General features: G+C 40.4%; 4 protein-coding genes across 4 annotated transcripts; all 4 read left to right on the plus strand.

The window, feature by feature from the left end:
• The first annotated feature begins 1,540 nt into the window (after positions 1–1,540).
• ccn5 (cellular communication network factor 5) lies at positions 1,541–11,281 on the plus strand. Its single transcript, XM_033628411.2, has 5 exons — positions 1,541–1,795; positions 3,273–3,489; positions 4,016–4,264; positions 8,125–8,366; positions 8,762–11,281. The coding sequence occupies exons 1-5, from the start codon at positions 1,730–1,732 to the stop codon at positions 9,047–9,049; spliced, it is 1,062 nt and encodes a 353-aa protein (XP_033484302.1). The 5' UTR covers positions 1,541–1,729; the 3' UTR covers positions 9,050–11,281.
• Positions 11,282–13,174: 1,893 nt separating this feature from the next.
• On the plus strand, positions 13,175–14,476 carry LOC117250888 (P2Y purinoceptor 1-like). Its single transcript, XM_033616849.2, has one exon. It carries the CDS (start codon positions 13,233–13,235, stop codon positions 14,247–14,249), a length of 1,017 nt encoding a protein of 338 aa, XP_033472740.2. The 5' UTR covers positions 13,175–13,232; the 3' UTR covers positions 14,250–14,476.
• A 95-nt stretch (positions 14,477–14,571) lies between these two features.
• Positions 14,572–22,225, plus strand: LOC144464127 (P2Y purinoceptor 1-like). Its single transcript, XM_078169781.1, has one exon. It carries the CDS (start codon positions 19,488–19,490, stop codon positions 20,502–20,504), a length of 1,017 nt encoding a protein of 338 aa, XP_078025907.1. The 5' UTR covers positions 14,572–19,487; the 3' UTR covers positions 20,505–22,225.
• A 65-nt stretch (positions 22,226–22,290) lies between these two features.
• On the plus strand, positions 22,291–25,059 carry LOC117258833 (P2Y purinoceptor 1-like). The gene has a single exon (XM_033630002.2). The coding sequence runs from the start codon at positions 23,900–23,902 to the stop codon at positions 24,905–24,907; it is 1,008 nt and encodes a 335-aa protein (XP_033485893.2). The 5' UTR covers positions 22,291–23,899; the 3' UTR covers positions 24,908–25,059.
• Positions 25,060–26,527: the final 1,468 nt, after the last annotated feature.

The raw sequence follows: 26,527 nt of genomic DNA on the forward strand, positions 1-26,527 counted from the left end.
CAGTACACCAACAATGCGCCTGACCACACCTCATTTTAAGACCTACACACCTATGGGCACAAGTACTAGGGGTGTAAATCACCATGAGAAGTTAGCAGGATGAGATACTCGACCAAGCAGGTACCATTACATCGACAGCATTGTTCACATACAGCATGTGCTGTCTGTTGACCCGTATTTTCTCTGATCCAAAATATCTCCACGCTGCTGATTTATTCCTGATAAAATAATGCTATCCTCATCATCTTTCTCTTGGCTGCTTGCCCTGTTTGATGGTGACACAGACTTTTAAAATAAAAGTGTTTCCTAAAGATGATGATATAACTTTGCATCGACAAGATTGGATCGTTGATTATTTAATTGATATATCGATCCAGTTGTGGTGCCCTGTGCGCCACTTTCCACAGGTTGTAAGATAAGGCCCATATTCTCGGGCAGCTACAGACACAACACAAATGCTGCGTGGTTTTAAGAAGTAGCTGCTCACTGGGTATCCTGAACTGAGTCCATGTCACTGTTAAGACTGCTGCCTCTGCAGTAACTACTGAGTAATGAAGACGCTAAGTCACTGAAGTAGAAAACAGATTTAATATGAAAAAATGTATGATTTGGGCATTGTCATGTTTTGGTATTTTCAAGGCCTCAGTTCTTCACACTTGATGAAGATGAAGACCTTGTAGATGTTCCTGAGTCTCATAGTAAACAGTCTGGACCAAGGGTTACACACAATATTGTTTTTCCTCTTCCAAGGTGGTGTGATTAAACATGATTCAGTGTGACGTGGGATACGCTGCATAAGGCCTGGAGAATGTAATATTACTGTTAGTTTTTGGCATAACTCTGTCCATGTGCTGTACCAAGAGCCTCTCTGGCCAAACTTGTGCTGTAATGAACTTATATATTCCAGTAACTCAGACTCACTGAGCTCTTTTGACCTGAAGTGCAAGTTTTCCACATCCACTATGTTGTCTCTAAAATAAGATGTGTCCTTGTGGCCTCTGAGGAGTCCTGTTTGCTCTCAGGCTCCTATTTAAATTCTCTCCAGACGAAAGCTTCTCTCACAATAGAAGAGATCACCATGATTCAAGTTCACGTCAGCCTCAGACGTGCTGCCCTTACACCATGGAAACCAGAGGGAAGAGAGGGTTTTTAATCTCTTTTAAGTGTGGATGAAGTTACACATTAGGGTTTCAGAGGTATTTTAGGTTTCTGGAGGGAAAATTAAATTGTGGGAATATCTGCTCCAAATCCGTCCTCTCAAAAGATCAGCGACTAAATCTGACTCACCCTACAGTGAAGCAGCAGCTTGTGAAAACATCAGCGAGATAAAAATCTTGTCGACTTAAATCGGAATTGTCACCACAAAAGCCCCGGAGGTTGTTTGACTTGTAGACAACTGGGCTAATGTATTTTTCTCCCCTCAGCTCGTGTTAAGCTGTGTAAACTTAGAACGCCACAAGACTGGAAAGAGAGGGAGGAGAGGAAAGAGAGGGGAAAGACTTGGGGGTGGAGGTGTGTGTGTGTGTGTCTGGAAGTGGAAATGGGCAGCAGAGGAGGAGGAATGTGAAACATTTCTGATGCTGGTCCAGTGGCTGTTTACACGGTAGTCAGCCTGTGACATCAGAGTCCAGACTTTATAAATGTCAGCAGGCGCAAGAATGAACAGTTAGCAAACAGCGTCACACAGATTAGCGAGACAGACTGAGCTCCATCAGCAACACAAGCCCCCATGGATCGACTGCTGTGTGACTGTGTGATGATAGCTGTGGCTGTGCTGCTGTGTGTGGCTACACAGGTGAGGCCCGATCCTGCTTACTTACTGTCGTCTGTTCTCAATGAGATGATTATGTGGGGTGTGTGTGAGAGGGAGTGTGTGATTTGTCTTGGCTCACCTTATTGTTAGAAGACTGATAAATGTTGAGGAAATGTCTGCACAGGAAACCAAAGGCAGTCAGTGTGATCATTTATTCAGAAATCATAGTTATTCCATTGTATGTGTTTGGGAACATCCTCTTGTCTTGTAATGAAGAAGAGGAGAGTGATCATAGCCATCCTGTCTGGACAGAAATAAGATCACAGACAGCTCTAGATATGTAAATATGATAACCAGTGTGTCTACAAGTATCACACACTTCAATGTAATGCCTTTTAATAATTAATAATTAATAATTAATAATTTAACAAAATACACAAGTGATTTTTTGGACAAATAAGCATCGTAGGAAAGTATAAATCTAAGTATCTGGTCCTGTGCAGCGCGAGGGTTTATATAAGCATATGTTTATTAGACTGATTAAGGTTGATCTTACATTTTGCCAACACAGTGTTAGGTTCAATGGAAGGTTTAAAGAATTGTAACATCCGAAATATGAACTTTCACACAAAAGAACTGAAATAATTTAGACTTAGAAATTAAAAGATGGATCCATGTTATTAGATAAAATGTTTGTGACAATTAAGACCTCACCAATTCAAATTTAAGACTATTGAATGACTTTTGAGTCATCATATTTATAGATTGGATTTAAGACATTTCAGGACTTTTGTAAGGATCTGCACACACCCTGGATAAGACAACCAGGGCTGTTACGAACAATTTGAACTATTTAACTTATATTTTAATATCTGTTGATTATTTTTACGATTAACAAACGACTTACTGTTCAGTAAATTATCAGAGAATAGTGAAAAATGCTCATCAAAATCATGAAGTTGCTTGTTTTGTCCTATTAACTGTGTGAAAAATAGTTTTCTCTGTAATCATTGACTGATCATTTTAGCCCTATAGATAAGCAAATTAACCTGCAGACATAACTCTTATGACAAGGACACTTTTCTTTTCCACATTATGATCACCTTGATATTGTAAAGTTTAAAGTTGATTAAAAGTAAAGAAATGATGTGTAATGTCCTAACAGTGTATTTTGTAGATTTGTAATGCAGCTGCACTATGTTGTTGGGCAGTGAGTGAAAAGCATGCTTTATATAAAGTGTTATAAAGTAATAAAAGCATTCTTCTTCTCTGGTTAAATGAGACAGGGCTCGTCCAGGTCTCGGGTCTGTTTTGGCTCCACCAGATGCATGTTATTGAAAACAGTGGTTTGGCCTGACAGTGTTGGATACTGGCGTGAAGTTTCTGAGAATACCACTAATACTTTCTGTGCTCCTCATATGAAAATGAAGTCATGAGACTGTGACTGTGCTAATTACAGTGGTGATGGTGTGATTTCCTTTCTCATCCTCTAACCTCTTCCCGTGTGTTGTCCGTGCAGGTGTTCAGCCAGCTGTGTGACAGGCCCTGCCTTTGCCCCAGTTCTGTCCCCCAGTGCCCCTCAGGAGTCCCACTGGTGCTGGATGGCTGCCGCTGCTGCCAGGTGTGTGCCCGCCAGCGAGGTGAGCCCTGCACTGAGATGTTTCCCTGCGACAGCCAGAGAGGACTGCAGTGCGACTACAGCGCCAGCTTCCCTGGAGACGCTGGGGAGTGTGTCGGTGAGTGCCTCTTCTAACAGGCAAACAACCAGCCTCATGTCAGGGAGGAGGTGATAGGGCCTCAGTTAGTCTGCATGAGCGGAACAAACAGACATTTAATGTTTAAAGTCTGCTCAGCAGAGCGGGACGGCCTGCTGGGCAGTGGTGCTCTGCCAGAACTCTAAAACATTTCAACTTCTATTTCCAGGACTGCTGTTGACACATTTCCTCTAATGACTACCCTTTGAGCAGCATGATAGATTGCAGAGACAACACTCAAGGATTGAAAAACAGACTCCTCAGTTTCTCAGTAAAGAGGCCTGGTTTCCCATAAAACTACAGAACCATTGGCAGGGACAGCAGCTCATGTGTCCCCACCACTCTCTCTTATTTTCCTGTGCCGTGTCCCCCTGCATCCATCAACCCCCCCCCCCACTCTTCACCTAATCTAATCCTTTCACTTCCTGATTAAGTTTCCCACATCAATCCAAGGTGCAGGTGTGGTGGAGAAAGTTAAGACGGCGCCTGTGCTGTGTGTTTCCTACAGGTCAGGAGGATCTGCGCTGTGAAGTCAACGGCATCACTTACCACGAGGGCCAGTCGTTTCAGCCCTCCTGCGACACTTACTGCCACTGCAGAGGTGGAGGGGTGAGCTGTGTGCCAGCTTGCCCTCTGAATGCCCGTCTCCCCACTCCAGACTGTCCCAACCCACAACATATCCGGCTACCAGGGAAATGCTGCAAGGAATGGGTGTGTGAAAACCTTGAGAACACGGTCATTCAGGATGCCATCACAGGTAAACCAGCAGATGCTTAAGATCTTTTAAGTCTTGAAAGGCATTGAATTCATTGATGTAAAAATTAGGCCTTAATTGGTATTAAAATGTCTTAAATCAGTCTTTTAAAAGTTGTAGTAACGCTAAGACATGGGACATGGGATTTTATCAATCGGTCTTTCTGACATTACGTTGTAAAATCTCAAAATAATAGGTAACTTTTTTTTTCTTTTTTCTTTTACGTCTGTATGCGAAATATGAAGTGACAGATTAGTTTAGCATAAACACTGGAAATAGTGGGAAACAGCTTCTGGTTCTGCCCATAGGTTACAACATTTTCCTGCTAGCACCTCCAAAGCAGTGTTAATTTCGCTGACAAAAACAATGGCGAAAATTTTTCGTCAACAACCTTTTTTTTCCATGATGAAAACAAGACAATGACAAGCTAAAAATAGATCTTGATAATAAAAACCAACAATCTATGTTTCATTGTCATTGTTGAGACATGACGAAAATGTCAGTGGTGGACTATCGGACACTGAAAGCCGGGCTCGTAAGTGTCTTCAAATGCCACGTGAGCAACAGGCTGGTAAAGTCCAGTAAATAGTCAGCGCCAGGATGTTTAGCTAGCTGCTGAACGACAAGGAGGCAAGCAGCCACCAGACTTCACAACTGATCCTTGCAGGACTCAACTCAGTGCAGACTTGAGAAGGTTTCTGGGTTGATGCTGTTTGACGGGCAGGTAGGACGCTCAGTTATCTGTGAATGTAGTTGTGCTGTAAGTAAACAGTCTGAACTCAGCTGAGTTTCTTTGACTGAGCTGATAGTTTAGTTTTATTCACCAACTCTGTGAGAGGACACGAGTTTACATCTACGACAAATATGTTGCAGATTAAGAAGGAATTCAGGCTTTAATTAGGTTATTTTTTTGCTTGTTCTTGTCAGATCAATAAGTCAGAGTTTAACACGAACCTGGGTACAAATCCTGGTGGTCTCAGATTAGTTCTATGTGGTGTCAAAGTTTATGAGAGCATAAATAGAGATCAGTAAGTGTGTGAAGTGTGTGAGTTTTGATACAGTCTGTCACCTTGATGCTAATTTCTGATACATGAATTAGCCGAACTGAATTATAAAAAAACATATAGAAGACATATTGACTTAAAGTTGACTAAAACATTTTGAATTTTCGTCGACTAAAACTATTACGGATAAAAGTAACTAAAATGTGACAAAAACTACTAAGAATTTTGGCTCATGACTAAGACTAAATCTAAAATAGCTGTCAAAATGAACACTGCTCCAAATCTTACGTATTAACATCTCCTGACTTGTTTTCTTAATCTGAACAAAAAAGAAAGTGTGTTAAAAACAACAATTTGTAGTTTTTACCTTTTGACAGAGCCACGCTAGCTGTTTCCATTGATTTCCAGTCTTTATGCTAAGCAAAGCTAACCATCTCCTGGCTGTAGCTTCATATTCAGTGAGCACACATATGAGTTATATCGATCTTTCCTCAGACTCTTTGCAAGAAAACAATTGGGTGCATTCCCCCAAAATGTCGGACCTTTCCTTTAAATTATATCCTGATATCAAAGCTGGATACTTAGATCTGACACTGGAAAATATCTTCTATCTCCACAAACACTATGACTGGAATTCACAGCTACAAATGTTGCTTATTGATGATCTGTTCATATGGCAACATTCTTCATTTGTAAGATGTTTGTCACTGGTGGTCATGTCTGGAAGTTTTACTGGAGAATTTTTGCATTAAACTGGGGTGTGTCTGGCCAAAGGAAAACTCCCACAGTCCAAATATATCCAACATTTCTCTGGAAAAGTCAAAACATTTTTTTTACCAGGCACCAAGTTTCCTAGTTTCATAACAACAACTGCAGCTGTGTAACAATTAAACATAAGAAGCCGTGTAGAGACTATTACTCCATTAAACAGGGAGGTGGTGGACGTGAGAGGGAAATGAAGCCATTCTAAAAACATCTGGAATTCCAAACACTGTCGGATTCAAACAACCTTATGAGAGCAGCAGGAGAACATTTTGTTCTTGGATAGAAAAACCTGCAATGTCACCGCTGAAGATCAGCTGATTATTATGACTTATGCAAGTTAGTTTTGGGAGAAACAATATTTGGCTTTGTATTTTTATATTCACAAAAATCCAAAGCATTGGATAAGATTTGAACTGGAATTCTTTGATGAGATAAAACAATCAGATGCATTGTTAAAGTTACTGAAGTGACTCACTGAGGTGAAAGAGTTCAGTCAGCATCTAGTTTAGATTTAATGCCGCGGTTCTCAACCTATCAGGCTCCGTGTAACTGGGGGATTCACCATGTTTTTAAGTTTTCTTCACTAACAAAGGAACACAGTTATGGTTGTCTTGAACTGCATGAATACCCCACAAATGGGAAGTGGGAATAGGTAACTAAGCGTCCTTTTAATGGTGCCAATGTGCCATTGACCTTTTGCTAAGCCACGCCCCTTTGTGATGATCAAGCTGTTGCAGTAAGCATGGAGCCCACACTGAAACTAACTGCACTCCCTGAAGAAATATGATCATATTTTTGGACAAATGAAAGAGTGATTCCAGAGAGAAGCAGACAGAGGGGTCTACAGTCTGTGTTTGAAGGATATATCCAGGATGTCACTCAGCAGCAACAACAGGTTAAAAAGACAAAGATAGTTAGGAGCTAAAGCCGAACTATAGGCTACAGATCACAGTGTAAAAGTGAACCACCATATCACTGCTGATCGCCACACAAGACAGTGAATATAAAGGGAAACTATGCTGATATTGAACCAGCTGTGTGGCATTGCAGTGTGTGCAGATGAATGGTGTTTGGCTTTGCCTCCATGCTGCTGCCAGCACCTGGACCTCTACCGCTGGATGGGTAGGGATCTCAAGGGGAGGTCAAACAACGTTCATCTGCGCACAATGCGATGACACACAGCTGGTTGAATATCACAAAGTTTCCCTGCTTCCCTTCACTGGTTCCTGTACAGTAGGGTTGGTCTTTGTTTCACTGTTATAATCATTAAAAAGCAAAAGCAGCATGTGTATACATTCAGTAGGCTATATCTTCAGTAGCTAGCTAGCTAACCCTACACTTTTCAGGGTTTGATTTTGGTTTTGGAACAGGGAAGAAACGTATATCTTTTTCCAACCTCTCCAGGTAACGAGTATCATTAATACACGACGTGCCCCAGACACAACATTTAGCTCCAAATCCACAAAACCAGCCTGAAAATGAAGGAAATCTGAAACGATTGCATTAGAGTCAATGGAGCACAGCTGTGTTGTTGTTGGACTCTGGTCTGAGCCAGCCAGATGTTACGTTATGATTGGCCAGTCTGCAATGGGGTCAGTTACTCAGAGCATTTTGCTAAGAAGCAACTCAACAAAATAGTTTACATGAGTAACAAATCCATTTTTTCAGAATTTACCAGGCTTCATGCACTTTTCTCCAAGTGCTCTCCTTTTTTGTCCTGTCTCTGTAAATACTGACGTTGGGTTGTAGAGCTCTTGGTGCCCACAGACAGCAAGAATAAGTTTGTCCTCCATTTCTGATTGTCAGTGACATCAGAGTCTTCACTAGGTCTCAACACTGATAGGCTTTCACCTCAGAGCATCACAGGAATTTTTCACTCGGCGCGAGTTTGCATCTATTCCCAACAACTATTAAAATGAAATCAGCAATGCTGGCTTATCTCCTTCACTAACACTTTGTTGCCACAAATCCACCACACTACAATACTACAGTTTCACTTTTACCAACCCTCTATTGTTACTGCTGCAACAACAACTGTGGAAATGATCTGAATTTACTTCTCACTGTGCTCATGTATTTATTTGGTTTCACTAGCCATGAGACCTGGCAGGTTGTGGCCAGCTCTCCCGATGGATCACCCTTTAAACAAACTGGTCCAACCGGCCTCCACCTGTGTAGAGCAGAGCACCCAGTGGAGCGCCTGTTCTCAGAGCTGTGGGGCTGGAGTCTCCACCCGGGTTTCTAACCAGAACCCAGCCTGCAAGCTGCAAATGGAAACTCGACTTTGTAAAGTGCGGCCATGCCACACAGTTCAGCCCGCCGCAAGGAAACCCATGGTGAGCGCCTGTTTATTTCTGCTGCCTGTATGTTGTCAGGGCCTGTCTCTTTATTATCCCACTGGGTTCCATTGACGGCTTTTAAAAAGTCATTTCACCCAAAACGCAAAGAATCGGCTTGTTTAATGTGCTGAGTTTGGAGTTGATTATCTCTGAAACCTTTATGGTCATTACAATACAATAAAAGGAGACAGAATTTCTCATAAAGAAATATCAAAAAACCTGAGCAGTCGTCTGCATGGCTAGATACAACAGAAGGTGAGTAAAAATGTGTTTATTATGATAAGTGACTTTTACAAAGATCTCATGGCAGACCTGCCGTGCACAACCAAATTTAAAATCAAAGGTACCCTGTGGAGTTCTGTTGTAAGTATTGTAAGTTTTTGTTTTCCTAGTGGGGACGGCAGGGACGCTGTAAAGCCAGCTACATGTCACCGGGCCCCATTCGGCTCATTCACCAAGGCTGCTACAGCACTCGTGCCTACCATCTGCGGTACTGCGGACAGTGCACTGACTCCCGCTGCTGCACGCCTTATCAAACCACCACCGCTGAGGTGACCTTCCACTGTCCCTCCGGCAGACTGATACAGCGACCTGTGATGATGATCCACTCCTGTGTCTGTCATAACAACTGCCCCTACGCACCTTACAGTAACCCGGCTCTGTGGGGATTCAGACCCTGAGCTGAGATCGACCTCTGTGAGCACAGATGCACCCAGAACAGTAAGACTTCACTGGTTCGGCTCACCGGGTGGATACACGACTAATTGTAGATAAAAACTGTGATTGAGTCGGGATGAACGTCGATTTTCACACATGTAGAATCTCAATCTGCACTTATTCACAACGTCCTTTTTGCTTCCACACCTTGGGAGGCCATTATACTGGTGACACATAAGTAAAAGAGTGCTTCACAGAAAGAAGAAAATGCAAAGGAATACAGGAGACAGATAAGTTAAAACAAGAGGAAGTAAATGTATAACCCACAAAGTCAAAGTTACAGAATCATAAGTGGGTTTTAAGAAAATTATGCACTGATTTGCCTTCTCTGAGACTCTTATTTCTAGAGGTCAGAGGGCACAACAACTCATTAAGTACAAATCAAGTGGCAACCTCTGGGGCAAAAAAAAAAATGCAGCCAAGTGCCAAAAACTGCAGTTCCTCAAATGGCCACATGAGTCCACTCCCATTGTAGATCCCGTTGTTAAAGTGCCCAACTATATGCACAACGTGAATTTCCCAAGTCGGACATGCTCCTGGATCAACATCCCACATCTTACTCTTACTCCAAGACCAACATTGCAATCAATTACACCCGCATACAATTGAACAAAAACCTTGTGAGTGACTGCAGGGTTAGAGAGTTAGCTTGCTAACTAGGTAGGCTATGCTAACGAGCAAACTTGCCAATAGGCTAAAATATTGTTCATCAACATCAAGAGAAATGATAATGTCATTTTGTAGTTGCAAAGACCTGTGAAGGACAGATGTCCCTCCTTTTTAATGCCCTATTTGAAAGTATTTTTTTGCAAGATTGCAAGCTAACTCTAACCCTGCAGTAGCTCACAAGGTTTTTGTTCAGTGCTGCTGAGGATTATGTTTAATTGTATTATCTTCAATTCGGAAAACTAGCTTAGCTCCGAAGAAGCACAAAGGAATATTGAAAGAAGCCCAGGAGTAGCACACTGATGATGTCAGAGGGCTGTGATTGGTTGATTCCAATGTTGGTCCTGGAATGCGATGCATGCGAGCATTTCCTACTTGGCAAAATCACATCATGCCAAACTATATAGCAGAAATAAACATGTTTACATCCTGGTACTGTGAGTCAGATCCCCTCCTCGCTCCTCCACAGCTCCGCCCTCACCGTCAAATATGGTCTCTTCTGGTTCCAAGAAACCAAGACGGCAACGGCCAAAATGCCAAACTTTAGGCTTCAAAACGGGAGTCCACAAACAAATGGATGACGTCATGGTGGTTATGTCCACTATGTTGATACAGTTTATGTTACAGAGGTGCCTGAGTATGTAATGCCTTGTATGGCAAAGTGACAGGGAGCCAGTAGAGAGAAACTAAAGTTGGCATCATTTGTGATCTATATTAATTTTGGTGAAAAGAGTTCTGGACGGTTTTCAGTCAAGATAGAGAAAACTTGATTACAGTGACGATGGTATTGGTGACTTTTTCCAAACCTTAAGGTTAAAGTTATGGTCTCAATGTTGGAATGTTTCTTAGTTGGAAAAAGCAGAACTGAACTTGTAGTATGTAGCTCAAAATTTAGCTTGAGGTTAGAGGTAATCCCAAGATTTTTTTCACACTAGGTTAAAAATATTTTGGGCAAGTGGGACAGATATCTTAGTACTTATGCATTATCATAACTGGACCAAGAAAAGAATTTATTGTAATTTAAATCATTTTTTCACTGAAAAAAACCTCTAAGATTTGAATTGAGGACTGTTGGCCATAATGTTTATGTGGTCATAAAGATATTTTTAAAGAGCAAATTTCAATGACTTTAATATGTTGATTTGACACATAATGACCCCAGCCTTTGTGTTGACAGATATTTGATTTCTGACGTGAACAATGCAACTTTAAACTTGTACAGTTATGTTTGTGTGTTTGTAGTCACATGACTTTGCACTTATTTCTGTATTTTCTGTTTTGTTGTAAATAATTCTGGACAGATGTCTCTTTATGTACAGTGAAAAAATGTCTCAATATTTTACACCTCTTGCATTTTTACTCTCAATTTTTGAAATATATTTTGTCATATTATAGTGTATACATTTATATAGTCATGTTGTAAATACTGCAGCTTTTACCAATGTTTTCTTTCATCATTCATACATAAGTATTGTACAGTACACTTCTTCCTTTTACTGATGAGCTTTTAAAAAGTTGTTTGAAGTACAGCAGATGTCATTTTTGGTATTTCTTATGAAAAGTGAAGCCAAATTTATGTATTGCAGCGCGATGGTGCAGTGGTTAGCACCCAGGGTGGAGAGTTCAAACCCAGGGTGGGGGAGCTCTTCTGTGTGGAGTTTGCATGTTCTCCCCATGTCAGTGTGGGTTTTCTCCAGGTACTCCAGCTTCCTCCCACAGTCCAAAGACATGCAGGTTAATTGGTGACTCTAAATTGTCCGTAGGTGTGAATGTGAGTGTGAATGGTTGTCTGTCTCTATGTGTCAGCCCTGTGATAGTCTGGTGACCTGTCCAGGGTGAACCCTGCCTCTTGCCCAATGTCAGCTGGGATAGGCTCCAGCCCATGTCACCCTCAACAGGATAAGTGGTTATGGAAAATGAATGAATTAACATTTATACAGTCATGTTGTAAATACCATACGTAGCTTTTACCAACATTTCACTTCATCATTCATAGGTAAGTTTTGTACAGTACACTTCTTCTTTTTGCTTACGAGCTGTTAAAAAGTTGTTTGAAGTACAACATCAGTCATTTTTGGTATTTTTATGAAAAATGAAGCCAAATTTATGACTGGTATTACCAATAATTTTTTGGTTAATGTCTTCTTTACAACTCTGCACACAAGCACACACTGTGCCTCAGTCAGACCAGATGACTATGTGAGACATCTTGACATCTAGTGGACAAAAGAATCTACTGCTGAGGATGAAGGCAAGGCAATAGCTGTACCAAAGACCCAAGAGGATATTATTTAAGATCAAGCTCAAAATTAGAATTTATTGTCCCACAGAGTGGGAGTTGTGTGCCCTGCACCCACACTGCAGCCATATGAATACAACATAGTACATAGACAAATCAACATTATACCCAATGTAGCAACAGGAAACACAAAAAGATAAATAACAACTAAAAATACCTCTATAAAAATGCATATCAGCAAATCGTCATAATCCAATGCCAGATCTGACTTTATCTGTCATTGTTTAACAGTTTTATAGGCAGAGGTGTGAATGACTTTTAAAATCTTCAGGCTGCAACGAGGCACTCTAAATCCTACCAGAGGGCAACAGCACGTACTCTGAATGCAGAACATGCGAGGCGTCATTGGTGATCTTATTGTCTTGACTGAGAGTCGCCTGTTCAAAAATAGTCTGTATGGAAATGTGCTCGTTGACACCTATTATTTTCCACATGGTGTGGATCAATTGTTTGTTTTTCAACTGCACAAAGAGGTTACCGAACCAAGCTGTGATTCTGTACCTGATCAGGCTCTGTAAGACTGCCTGATCAAAAAATTATCAGAAATTTTTGATCAAAACCACGGACACTCAGATGACATAAAAAATGCATCCGTTGTCGTAATCTGCTACACAGATTGTCAACATGTGTGTTCCAGGTTAGCATGTCGTCAACAAAGACACTGAGATATTTATATGAGACCTGTGTGATGGATTGGTTGTGGATGACCACTGCCGTGTGGTCGCCGAATGCCTTTGAGTCAAACACAATGTCTTCTGTCTTGTCAACTTTACAGTACTATACAATACAAGAGGATTATATGAAACAGTTCCTGTAATAGTAGTAGCACATATATTATCAGTTGATACCATCAGCTCACTGTTGAGCTGCTGCAAGAGAAAGTCTGTAACCACAGGATTAGGCAAACCTCTACTGTGAGGCCTCACATAACCACATGCAGACCTCTAACCGTACTCTGAGCTGTACTTGAACTCAGCATGAATTCACTTTAGATGACTTTGATTTTATCTTTTCAGTGTTATTTCCTGAATGCTGACAGGTGCAGCATCTCAAACGTGGTACATAGAGGCTGTGCTGCAACACAGGAAGTGTTCTCTGAACCTCCCGTGGTGGCATTCTTTTTCTTTTGTATCTCACACTCACTGAGAGAAGGAACTGTACCAACTGCTGTCCAGAAGACAATGAATAAAACATCTTGTCCTCGTGTCAGCTTTGACTTTACAGGCAGATTTCTGCCTCCTGTTTACATCATAGTCTTCATCGTTGGTCTGGTAGCTAACGGATGGGGACTGAAGTCTTTGCTACAGAAATGGAAGAAACTGGGTAACATCAATGTTTTTGTTTTCAACCTTGGACTTGCTGATATTTTGTACCTGCTCACAGTCCCATTTTTGGTGGTGTACTACTTTATGAAGAGTAAATGGATCTTTGGAGACGCATTCTGCAAGATCACAAGATTCTGCTTCAACCTGAATCTATATGGCAGCATCGGGTTCCTTACTTGTATAAGTGTGTACAGGTACCTGGCCATTGTCCATCCAATGAGAGTGATGGGAAGAATAACTGTCGCCCACTCTGTGGTGATCTCAGTCATGGTTTGGCTGTTGGTGAGTGTTCAAAGCCTTCCAGACATGTTCTACATCAAAAGATACAGCAAGCCATATGGAAACAACACTGAGAAATGTTTCGATACCACGGATAACATCTATGTTGAGAGTTACCTGAAATACACCCTTGGATGGACACTCACTGGGTTTTGTATCCCATTCCTCATCACACTGGGCTGCTATGGACATGTGATTGTTTTTCTCTGCGGCACAAATACCACTGACAAGGTACTGAAACAGAGATGCTTGAAGTTGCTGTGCATCTTGATTCTTCTCTTCTCTGTTTGTTACATCCCTTATCATGTTTTCAAGAACCTCAACCTCTGGTCAAGAGTTCTGTCCAACCAGAAGATATGTGCTGAATGGTCCAATGGAGTCTACATTGCTCGTCAGATAAGCCGCGGCCTTGTGTGTCTGAACAGTGCTCTCAACCCTCTGGTTTACCTCCATGGTAATGAAGATATTCCTGCTCAGCTCAGACAGCTGCTCCAACAAGCTTGTCCGATGTTCAGACGTCCATCTCCAACAAACTCTGGTAATGCACCCGTTGCACAAATCACAGAGAACGTTAACACAAGACAAACATGTTGAACAGTAGGAAATGAAGATATCCCTGCTCAGCTCAGACGACTACTCCAGCAACCTCGTCAAGCTGTCATGCGGCTGCCCATCACCCCTAGTCAAGTTGGTGTGAATTGTCTGAAATGCGATTGAAATTGAACAATTGTACTGCATTATCTGCAGCTTTAACTCATTAATTGTGCCGTGTCAAGGTTTTGATAATTTGAAGATTAAATTCACTTGAACTACTGTAAAAATTCTCATTGTTCATTGTTCAGAAAGTTCTGCAGAGAGAACAGGACCATGTGTTGCGATTGTGGTCGGGAGGCTCAGTGCTATGCTTGATTTCTTTGCAGTGAAACAGGAAGTTGATGGAACAAAGGTGTAAATATAGACAGGATGCAAACTGTATGAGCTTCACTGAACACAACACACCTTTATCGGCTGCACATCAGTCAAAGAGATGCACAGGAAGCCCATAAAAGAACAACAGCAGGTTCATGTGTCTGCTTCTGTATGTCTAACTACTATCAGGCACTATGTGCCTTTTAAAAGGCACACAAGAGATACAAATAACTAGGGCCGGGACGATATGCTTTTGTCCCGATTCAATTTATATTGCGATTCTGAATAATTGAGATTTTACAAGTATTGTGATTTGATATTTCAATTATTGGAATTTTTTATTTCCTTACAAAAAAACAAAAGTTGAAATCAATTCTAGTAGCGACTACTGCATACCATGAGTCATATTTCCTAAAAAAAGAAACAATGCACATCATGTCAGTCAGTCGATCTGAAATTTATTTGAATGGAGAGTGGTGCACCACCTTTACCATACAGAAAAAACATTCTCCTTATCCACCCCCATCTTTAGGTAAACTGCTACGTTTAGCTGCGTCTGTTCATTAAACTAGAACCATAAATAAAAAATCAGTCAAAAAGTAACTGAAATCTCCACCCAGCACAAATATGGGCCATAAATACATAAATATACATGAGCATGAACTTCAACAATCAATTCAACAATATATACTTATAGTAAGTAGCCTATATTTAGCTGTTCCTTGCCATGCTCACTGAGCTAGTGCTGTAAGAAAATGATAAAATTAAATGCTTGGTACCTCTGAGAAGAGAATGTGCAAATGAAATTGAACTGTTTTTTTCAAAAGGCTGGACTGCAGATGAAACATTAGTGAACAAAACAGTACAAGTAAACTGACAACAGCTACTTTTCAGTGCTGTGAAGTGTCAAGGTTCTCAGAAACAAGAGCTGGTGAACATGCTCTGTTGTTAGGCTGCTCTACTGATAGCCAACAGTGCTTTTTAAGTAGTGACAACAGCTACTGTTCATCATCCTGTTCATGAAACTAGTGCTTGGGAGTGTCAAGGTTTTTGTGCAGAAACAAGAGCTGCTCAACATGCTCTGTTGTTAGGCTGCTCCGTTGAGCAGTGACAATGTCCCCCGCTGTAGAGAACACAAGTTCAGCAGAGACGCTTGTCCCTGGTACACACAGGTATCGCTTTGCTAACTTTGCCAGGAGAGGGTACTCACAGTGATGCTTTTTCCACCAGCCTAATGGATTTTCAGACAGTGGCAAAGGAGCAGCTGTATTGTAATCATTCACCTCCTTCTCGGCAATATCAAAAGCGGACTTCTCTGGTGGTGCTGGTGTCTGACTGGCATCTCCAAAAGTGCTGCCAAGCAGTTCAGCCAGAGCACAGGACTCTCTTCTTTTAGCAGGTGGGGAGCCCTGGGGATCTCTGTCTCCTGCAGTCTTCTCAGGTACCACATCTGGTGCAGGGGCACGATCATCAGAATCCTCCTGGTGCGGCCTCTCTTCCTCCTGTCGCTATATCAAAGCACAGTGGAACAAAGGAATTAGCACTTTCTTTGACAGCATTATACTGATTTTAGATTCTATTTAAAAAACAACAACAACTAAATAAATAAATGTTGCCGTCGCATAAAAAATAAATAGAAAAATAGAGAGAGAATCGATATTTAGAATGTCCGAGGAAAAAACCTGATTAATTTAAAAATCGATTTTTTTTCCCCCACCCCTATAAATAACTATGTCAGCATGGTTGTGCAAAAACCCTCGTTTAGGTGATTCTACTGTGTGGAAATAGTTTTCATATGATTAAGGATGGGTTGGGGAAAACAGTTTTGGACAACAATGCTCAGATACAGATGTGCTTTGAGCTAATTGAATAGCTTTAGGCCTATCTCCAAACTATCACACCCAGCTAAAGTGTTAGTTTCGTTTGTAAATGAAGAGCTCTGTACTGTTTCACTTGCAAATGCTATTTTAAGTCCCTGTCTGTCAGTCTGGGTTCAGAACTGGTCATAGCACGATTACAGCAGCAGCTGTGGTTGTAAATGATATAGTTTCAGCTCTAGATCGTAGGAGACACTGTGCAGCCTTATTTATAGACTTGTCAAAGGCTTTTGATTCTGTTGATCACATACTGCTTCTGGATAAATTGGCCTTGCTGGGTTTTGATGAAGCATCCTTGAAATGGTGTCAGAATTACCTCTCTAATAGAACCCAGTGTATAAATGCTGCAGGAGTGAATTCACAGTCTTTAAGATTAAATAATGGTGTGCCACAAGCAGGACTGGAATTTTGTCATTTTAGGGGCAAGGCCACTTGGTCTTTCGTGTTGTCAATTTTTTGAGGGCACAAAGGCCAAAAGCCAGGGCAGCAAGGCCATAAAATAAAAGAATGATTTTAAGTCCACATCCATAATGAATTTAATTTAACGACTAAGGATGTATAACTATCCTTGAAATGAATAAATAAAACAAGCTCAAGTAATAATAATGAGTATAATAAGTAATAATGTGATTTATTTAATAGCACTAATAAACCCAATGTGTTTTAAATATAGAACAACCAGGTTCATGTATTTATAAGCAAACAATCTTAAATATTTTTTGAGTGTACATGATAAACAGATTCACTGAACAAGACTGGCTTACAATTATTTTTGATGTGTTGTTAGATAGCTAACAAACAACCAAACTACAGCAGGGCTTTTCAATTACTATTTCAACTGGGCTGCATTTCAAAACCAGATAATGTTGATGGGCCACATTTTTAGCAGCGAGCAACTGATCCACTTTTTTTTTTTTTTTGCATACATATATATATTTATATACTGTATATACAGGCTTGACCCTCCTCAACATAATGCAGAAACAGACTAAAAAAGAGCTGTCAAAGCACAGAAGCATAATAAGTGACATTAACAGTATCTAACAACACACACTATCTCTCTACCAGCATCTCCCTCTCTCCTCCACACACACACATGCACACACCTCACCTTCTGACGTTTTCCTGATAGGTCAGTTACACAGGATATACAGTAGTTTAATACAGTCCATGGTAGCTACAGTCACATTTACGACAACAGAGTCACTATTTAAAACACAATAATATCTCACTGGAATATAAATATTCCTCCTGACATCACAATACTGAGTGAAGAAAGTCACGTTATCTCAGCATGAAGACAAACATCAGTATCAGTCATTCATCCTGCTCTCTGCCCCCCCTCTACTGAGGATATTCACTGTCTGCAGGTCAGACAGGTTAATACCGGGTCTCGGTACCGACCCCTGCCAGAGCGTTTGATGAAGTCTCCTGGTTGGTAGATTGGATAGATTGGTGTCAAACTGTCATTGTAGCCCGTCCGAGCGGTTCATGCCAGGCTCGAATCAAACCCACCACTGGTGATGTACGCATCGTCTCATTTGATGTTGCCCAATAAGAATCCAGAATGTCATCAAAAGATGCATTTTTTTCTCAAAAGACGCAGGTGTGATCTTATGTTGGAATTACGATATAAGATCTCATAATTAGGAGATCTGGTGTCATAATTTGAGATCTTATCTGGTAATTACGAGATCCTGATGTCATAATTACGAGATCTTATCTCAATGCACTTCAGTAGTCTCCAGATATAATGCTTTTATTCTGAAAAACATTGACCGGAAGTACTCTCCTTGTGTTTCCCAGTGGACTCACTTTACAAATCAGCTAACGTTAACGATATTATGGTATCAGCGAAATACCTTATTGTAGTATGACATCAGGATCTTGAAATTACGAGATCCTGATGTCATAATTACAACATCATATCTCGTAATTACGACTTATCTCAATGCGCCTCTGTAGTCTACAGATATAATGCTTTTATTCTGAGGAGAAAAAAAAACATTGACCGGAAGTACCATCCTTGTTTTTCTCGGTGGACTCACTTCACAGATCAACTAACATTAACGTTATTACGATATCAGTGAAAGCCCTTATTGTAGTACGACATCAGGATCTCGTTATTATGAAATCTTATCTGGTAATTATGAGAGCCTGATGATGTAATTATGAGATCTTATGTAATAATTACTAGATAAGATCTCGTAATTATGACATAATGTGTCGATTTCTTTTTTTTTAATTCAGTGAATGCAATGTGCCTCTGTAGAAAGCTACCCTTTTACCTCACTTTTTTTTTTTTTTTTAAAATGAACTCAATCTCTCATCACGCATGCTCACAGGAAGTTGTATCCCTTGAAACTCCTCGGATCAGTTTAGAGCTCAGTGAATTAGCTTTTAGTTTTTCACCCCAAATAAATGGAACAAGTTGCAAGAGATATTTAAATTAGCGAGGTATTTGTTGGTAGATCTTTAAAGTGTGTGCTAGATGATCTGGTTGTTTCACAGTGTAGCTGCTTTGGTTAATTGACAGACATGATTTCCTACATATTACTGTTTGTATTGTTGTTATGTATCCGTCCTTTATGGCAGACTTCATTATTAATTGTTTAGCTTTTTCATCTGTTTTTTTATTGCTGTTTATAACTCGTGATAGACATTCCTGCTACTTGTTCATTTTTTAATTGACATTTTTACATCACTTTATTGTGATTATATGTTTGTATCCTTCCAGACCATTGAATGTGAACTCAGGTCACTGCAGTAAAAGAGTCTAATGCTCAGTCAATTTTCCCTGAATCAACAGTGGCTGATGAAGTTAATGAAGGGGCGTTTTGCACCTCATTAGAAAAATATGATTACATGCAGCCCGTGTGTCATTTTATCATATGATCAACTTCCCTTTTGAGATTTCCTTTCAATTTTCTGTTTAACCATGCCACGATAAGACCCTAAGAATGACTAAAGTTTCACAGGAAATTGCCCAAGTTACTTGAACCACTCTTGGCAAACACTGCATTGTTGCTGTTTTTCGGGAGACAGAATGAACAAATCCTCTTGTCCTCGTGTCAGCTTTGACTTTACAGGCAGATTTCTGCCTCCTGTTTACATCATAGTCTTCATCATTGGTCTGGTAGCTAACGGATGGGGACTGAAGTCTTTGCTGCACAACTGGAAGAAGCTAAAAATCATCAGTGTTTTTGTTCTCAACCTTGGACTTGCTGATATTTTGTACCTGCTCACAGTCCCATTTTTGGTGGTGTACTACTTTATGAAGAGTAAATGGATCTTTGGAGACGCATTCTGCAAGATAACAAGATTCTGCTTCAACCTGAATCTATATGGCAGCATCGGGTTCCTTACTTGTATAAGTGTGTACAGGTATCTGGCTGTTGTCCATCCAGCGAGAGTGATGGGAAGAATAACTGTCACCCACTCTGTGATCATCTCAGTCATGGTTTGGCTGTTGGTGAGTGTTCAAAGCCTTCCAGACATGTTCTACATCAAAAGATACAGCAAGCCATATGGAAACAACACTGAGAAATGTTTCGATACAACAGATAACATCTATGTTGAGAGTTACCTGAAATACACCCTTGGATGGACACTCACTGGGTTTTGTATCCCATTCCTCATCACACTGGGCTGCTATGGACATGTGATTGTTGTTCTCTGCCGCACAAATACCACTCACAAGGTACTGAAACAGAGAAGTCTGAAGTTGTTGTGCATCTTGATTCTTCTCTTCTCTGTTTGTTACATCCCTTATCATGTTTTCAAGAACCTCAACCTCTGGTCAAGAGTTCTGTCCAACCAGAAGATATGTGCTGAATGGTCCAATGGAGTCTACATTGCTCGTCAAATAAGCCGCGGCCTTGTGTGTCTGAACAGTGCTCTCAACCCTCTGGTTTACCTCCATGGGAATGAGAATATTCCTGCTCAGCTCAGACAGCTGCTCCAACAAGCTTGTCCGATGTTGAAACGTCTATCTCCAACAAACTCTGGTAATGCACCTGTTGCACAAATCACAGAGAATGTTAACACAAGACAAACATGTTGAACAGTAACAAAGAAATGAAGATATCCCTGCTCAGCTCAGACGACTACTCCAGCAACCTCGTCAAGCTGTCATGCGGCTGCCCATCACCCCTAGTCAAGTTGGTGTGAATTGTCTGAAATGCGACTGAAATTGAACAATTGTACTGCATTATCTGCAGCTTTAACTCATTAATTGTGCCGTGTCAAGGTTTTGATGATTTGAAGATTAAATTCACTTGAACTACTGTGAAAATTCTCATTGTTCATTGTTCAGAAAGTTCTGCAGAGAGAACAAGACCATGTGTTGCGATTGTGGTCGGGAGGCTCAGTGCTATGCTTGATTTCTTTGCAGTGAAACAGGAAGTTGACGGAACAAAGGTGTAAATATAGACAGGATGCAAACTGTATGAGCTTCACTGAACACAACACACCTTTATTGGCTGCACATCAGTCAAAGAGATGCACAGGAAGCCCATAAAAGAATAACAGCAGGTTCATGTGTCTGCTTCTGTATGTCTAACTACTATCAGGCACTATGTGCCTTTAAAAGGCACACAAGAGATACAAATAACCTGGGGCGGGATGATAAGCTTTTGTCCCGATTCAATTTATATTGCGATTCTGAATAATTGTGATTTTACAAGTATTGCGATTCGATTTTTAAAGTATTGGGATTTTTTTTCCTTACACACAAACAAAAGTTGAAATCAATTCCAAGAAGCGACTACTGCGTATCATGAGTCATATTTCATTAAAAAAACAATGCACATCACGTAAGTCAGTCCATCTAAAATTTATCTGAATGGAGAGTGGTGCACCACCTTTACCATACAGAAAAAACATTCTCTACTGAGGACACTCACTGTCTGCGGGTCAGACAGGTTCGTACCGGGTCTTGGTACCAAACCCTGCACAGGCGTTTGATGAAGTCTCCTGGTTGGTAGATTGGATAGATTGGTGTCAAACTGTCATTGTAGCCCGTCCGAGCGGTTCATACCAAGCTCAAATCAAACCCACCACTGGTGATGTACTCATCGTCTCATTTGATGTTGCCCAATAAGAATCCAGATTGTCATCAAACGATGCATTTTTTTTCCTCAAAAGACGCAGGTGTCAAAGCCGTGTTGACAGGAAAGAGGCAGAGGAGAAAACCACAAAATCATCTGGGGCAGTGTGGGCGGGGCATCAAGGTCACTGTGGCCTTAGGGCAGATATTTTTTTCAAGGGCACAAGGCTAAATTGTGAAATTCCTGCCCTGGCCACAAGGTTCAATTTTAGGTCCACTGTTGTTGACCTCGTATATAAATGATATCTGTGCCTCTGTAGAAAACTGCAAAGCACATTTTTATGCAGATGACACAGTTCTTTATGCTTGTGCACCATCGATAGAGGAAGCTGTATCAAACCTTCAGTGTGCATTTGACAGTGTGCAGAAATCCTTAAAAATCTTTGACTGATTTTAAATTAACCTAGATCTAAAGTCATGCTATTCACAAGGTTAAGGAAGTGTGGGCTTGACACCTACTCCATTCGTTTCGTGAATGGTGCCCACATTGAAGGTGTCACAGATATACAAATATCTTGGCATCTGAGTAGATGACAAGCTTTCAGTCGTCCACAGCTCTCTCCATTTTATTACTGGGGATGATTTCAGAACTCACCACTGTGAGCTGTATCAGCATGAAGGATTGTGATACAAGAGAAAAACATTTTCTCATTTTTGTTAATACGCAATGCTTGGAAAGCTACGGAAGCGCATTGCAATCACTGAATAAATGAAAAAAAATGACACATTATCTCGTAATTACGTGATCTTATGTTGGAATTACGATATAAGATCTCATAATTAGCAGATCTGGTATCATAATTCGAGATCTTATCTGGTAATTACGAGATCCTGATGTCATAATTACAAGATCTTATCTCAATGCACTTAAGTGGTCTCCAGATATAATGCTTTTATTCTGAAAAACATTGACCGAAAGTACTCTCCTTGTGTTTCCCAGTGGACTCACTTTACAAATCAGCTAACGTTAACGATATTACGGTATCAGCGATTTCAGCATTACGAGATCTTATCTCAATGCACTTCAGTAGTCTCCAGATATAATGCTTTTATTCTGAAAAACATTGACCGAAAGTACTCTCCTTGTGTTTCCCAGTGGACTCACTTTACAAATCAGCTAACGTTAACGATATTATGGTATCAGCGATTTCAGCATTACGAGATCTTTTCTCATAATTACAACATAAGATCTCGTAATTACGAGATCCTGATGTCATAATTACAAGATCATATCTCGTAATTACGACTTATCTCAATGTGCCTCTGTAGTCTACAGATATAATGCTTTTATTCTGAGAAAAAACAAAAACATTGACCGGAAGTACCATCCTTGTTTTTCTCGGTGGACTCACTTCACAGATCAACTAACATTAACGTTATTACGATATCAGTGAAAGCCCTTATTGTAGTACGACATCAGGATCTCGTTATTATGAAATCTTATCTGGTAATTATGAGAGCCTGATGATGTAATTATGAGATCTTATGTAATAATTACTAGATAAGATCTCGTAATTATGACATAATGTGTCGATTTCTTTTTTTTTAATTCAGTGAATGCAATGCGCCTCTGTAGAAAGCTACCCTTTTACCTCACTTTTTTTTTTTTTTTTTTTAAATGAACTCAATCTCTCATCACGCATGCTCACAGGAAGTTGTATCCCTTGAAACTCCTTGGATCAGTTTAGAGCTCAGTGAATTAGCTTTTAGTTTTTCACCCCAAATAAATGGAACAAGTTGCAAGAGGTATTTAAATTAGCGAGGTATTTGTTGGTAGATCTTTAAAGTGTGTGCTAGATGATCTGGTTGTTTCACAGTGTAGCTGCTTTGGTTAATTGACAGACATGATTTCCTACATATTACTGTTTGTATTGTTATGTATCCGTCCTTTATGGCAGACTTCATTATTAATTGTTTAGCTTTTTCATCTGTTTTTTTATTCCTGTTTATAATTCGTGATAGACATTCCTGCTACTTGTTCATTTTTTAATTGACATTTTTACATCACTTTATTGTGATTATATGTTTGTATCCTTCCAGCCCATTGAATGTGAACTCAGGTCACTGCAGTAAAAGAGTCTAATGCTCAGTCAGTTTTCCCTGAATCAACAGTGGCTGATGAAGTTAATGAAGGGGCGTTTTGCACCTCATTAGAAAAATATGATTACATACAGCCCGTGTGTCATTTTATCATATGATCAACTTCCCTTTTGAGATTTCCTTTCAATTTTCTGTTTAACCATGAACCATGATAAGACTCTAAGAATGACGAAAGTTTCACAGGAAATTGCCCAAGTTACTTGAACCACTCTTGGCAAACACTGCATTGTTGCTGTTTTTCGGGAGACAGAATGAACAAATCCTCTTGTCCTCGTGTCAGCTTTGACTTTACAGGCAGATTTCTGCCTCCTGTTTACATCATAGTCTTCATCATTGGTCTGGTAGCTAACGGATGGGGACTGAAGTCTTTGCTGCACAACTGGCAGAAGCTAAAAATCATCAATGTTTTTGTTCTCAACCTTGGACTTGCTGATATTTTGTACCTGCTCACTCTCCCATTTTTGATGGTGTACTACTTTATGAAGAGTAAATGGATCTTTGGAGACGCATTCTGCAAGATAACAAGATTCTGCTTCAACCTGAATCTCTATGGCAGCATCGGGTTCCTTACTTGTATAAGTGTGTACAGGTACCTGGCTGTTGTCCATCCACTGAGAGTGATGGGAAAATTAACTCTGACTCATTCTGTCGGGATCTCAGCGATGGTTTGGGTCTTGGTGAGCGCTCAAAGTCTCCCTGATGTGTTCTACAGCAAAACATATGGAAACAAGCGTGGGAAATGTTTTGATACTACCAGTAACACCTATGTTGAGAGTTACCTGAAATACAGCCTTGGATGGACACTCACTGGGTTTTGTATCCCATTCCTCATCACACTGGGCTGCTATGGACATGTGATTGTTGTTCTCTGCCGCACAAATACCACTGACAAGGTACTGAAACAGAGAAGTCTGAAGTTGTTGTTCATCTTGATTCTTCTCTTCTCTGTTTGTTACATCCCCTATCATGTTTTCAAGAACCTCAACCTCTGGTCAAGAGTTCTGTACAAACAGAAGAAATGTCGTGAATGGTCCAATGGAGTCTTCATCACTCATCAGATAAGTCGTGGCCTTGCATGTCTGAACAGTGCTCTCAACCCTCTGGTTTACCTCCATGGTAATGAAGAAATTCCTGCTCAGCTCAGACAGCTGCTTCAACAAGCGCGTCCGAGGTTCAGCCGTTCAGGTCCATCAAACTCCAGCAGTGTACCCATGGCACAAATTGCAGATGGAGGTTTAACACAAGACAAACATGTTTAACAGTAACATACATTTCTATTTGTTCCATACAGTTCGAAGGAGGAATTATGTGTTGTTTCTGTGTATTCGTATTATTTGTGTTAATTGATCTGTATAAGTGTGTTTTATTTCTTTCATGGTCTGTTGAGTAAAGGAAACTTTGTATCATCTGACTTCAAGTTAATTATTGGGAGTTTTTAATGCTGTGTGGTCTCTGTGAATTCAGATGTTACGGGATTCTTGTGTTTATCACTTAAGCGTAGATCATCCCCAGGGATTGATTTTATTTCAGTTTCAAATAGGGTTTCCAGATTTAACATTTATCCACCTTTTTTAACATTGCATCGAATGTTGCATTGAATGACATGTAAGGAGCAGGAATAGACTAAACCATCTCTAACTGCCTCTAAACACAGCTAGAGCTGAGTGAGTGACAGCTTATGCAGCCTGAGCACCAACACACACTGGCAAGTCTGTCTCAAGAAAGGGAAATCAGGGTTCTAAAAAAGAGAAGAAGGTAAGACAGCGAATTGACTTTGAAATAAAACTTTGCATGCGAGACATGGATCAAGAGATACAGGGCAGGGAGTCCACAGACACTGTTGATGCACAGAGCCCAGACTTTGCTGCTGCACCCCTGACTTTAATGTTGTAACTGACAGAGAGCAACACAGCGCTGTCTTTAGAGCTGAACTTTTGTCAGACGCCCTGTTTCTTTTAATTCCTGTGGCTCACTTTGAAAACTCCACAGTGGGTGAGAAACAGCTGATTCATGAAGTTTGAAATGAGGAATTATCTGCACAACACTTCCTCATTTAACCACAAAACATAAATAAGCTGGCAGTTGGCTGGAGGGAGATCACAAGGAAGCTGGAAGTCTCTAGTAAATGGCCATCACTAATAACAGCTTTACTGTTGGCTATATGAAATATAATTCTGATTAATATCACAGTATAAAACATGTTCTCTGTTTCTAGAGTACAAACCCAGGAAAACAGCAAGTACTTGCCCACCTTACGGGTGGTTACGTCTGCAGTCGAGCTCACAGCTGATAGGCAGCCTGCAACGTTTGTTGACATGACATAATTCATGAGACACACATTTCCCATGAACTGATTTTGAAAAAAGTATGTGCAGTGCACCTGTAACACAACAATATCAGAGGAAATTCACAGTAAGGACACTGTCATGTGTATTTGGCATGGAAATATATGACTCAGGCACATGATCTCAGCAAGATGATTCTGAAGTATTTTAAAAGTGTTAAGAATAAGTTACTTAGTTTGAGTACTCTCATGGAAACATTACAAATTACATTTTATCGCATGTATTCAGTAATCAGACGTGGAATATAATTTTAAAGTAACCCTCCCAACACTGGGTCTCATTCATGAAATGTTAGTAAATCTGTGTGTAGATTTGCACGTAAAAATCCTTGGTACTAAAAACCTACTCCTGATTCATGAATGCCGCGTAAAACTTGGATTGAATCAACACATTCTCACTCCAACCTCGTCACATGTCCACGTTTGGTCATGGACTTTCCATGTCCACATACGACGTGCAAGGTACCCTGGGTGCATTGGTTGTTGAGGTTCTGGGAAACCGTGTCAAGTTCTGCCTGTTACCTGCATTGTCTTC

This window comes from Epinephelus lanceolatus, chromosome 8 (assembly GCF_041903045.1).
Source record: "Epinephelus lanceolatus isolate andai-2023 chromosome 8, ASM4190304v1, whole genome shotgun sequence".
In the NCBI taxonomy this organism is placed as follows: domain Eukaryota; kingdom Metazoa; phylum Chordata; class Actinopteri; order Perciformes; family Serranidae; genus Epinephelus; species Epinephelus lanceolatus.

Coding starts and splice junctions, on each gene's coding strand:
- ccn5 (XM_033628411.2), top strand. CDS start 1,730: ATGGATCGACTGCTGTGTGACTGTGTGATGATAGCTGTGGCTGTGCTG. Junction 4,265..8,124: donor CATTCAGGATGCCATCACAG/GTAAACCAGCAG, acceptor TGGTTTCACTAG/CCATGAGACCTGGCAGGTTG. Junction 8,367..8,761: donor CCGCCGCAAGGAAACCCATG/GTGAGCGCCTGT, acceptor TTGTTTTCCTAG/TGGGGACGGCAGGGACGCTG.
- LOC117250888 (XM_033616849.2), top strand. CDS start 13,233: ATGAATAAAACATCTTGTCCTCGTGTCAGCTTTGACTTTACAGGCAGA.
- LOC144464127 (XM_078169781.1), top strand. CDS start 19,488: ATGAACAAATCCTCTTGTCCTCGTGTCAGCTTTGACTTTACAGGCAGA.
- LOC117258833 (XM_033630002.2), top strand. CDS start 23,900: ATGAACAAATCCTCTTGTCCTCGTGTCAGCTTTGACTTTACAGGCAGA.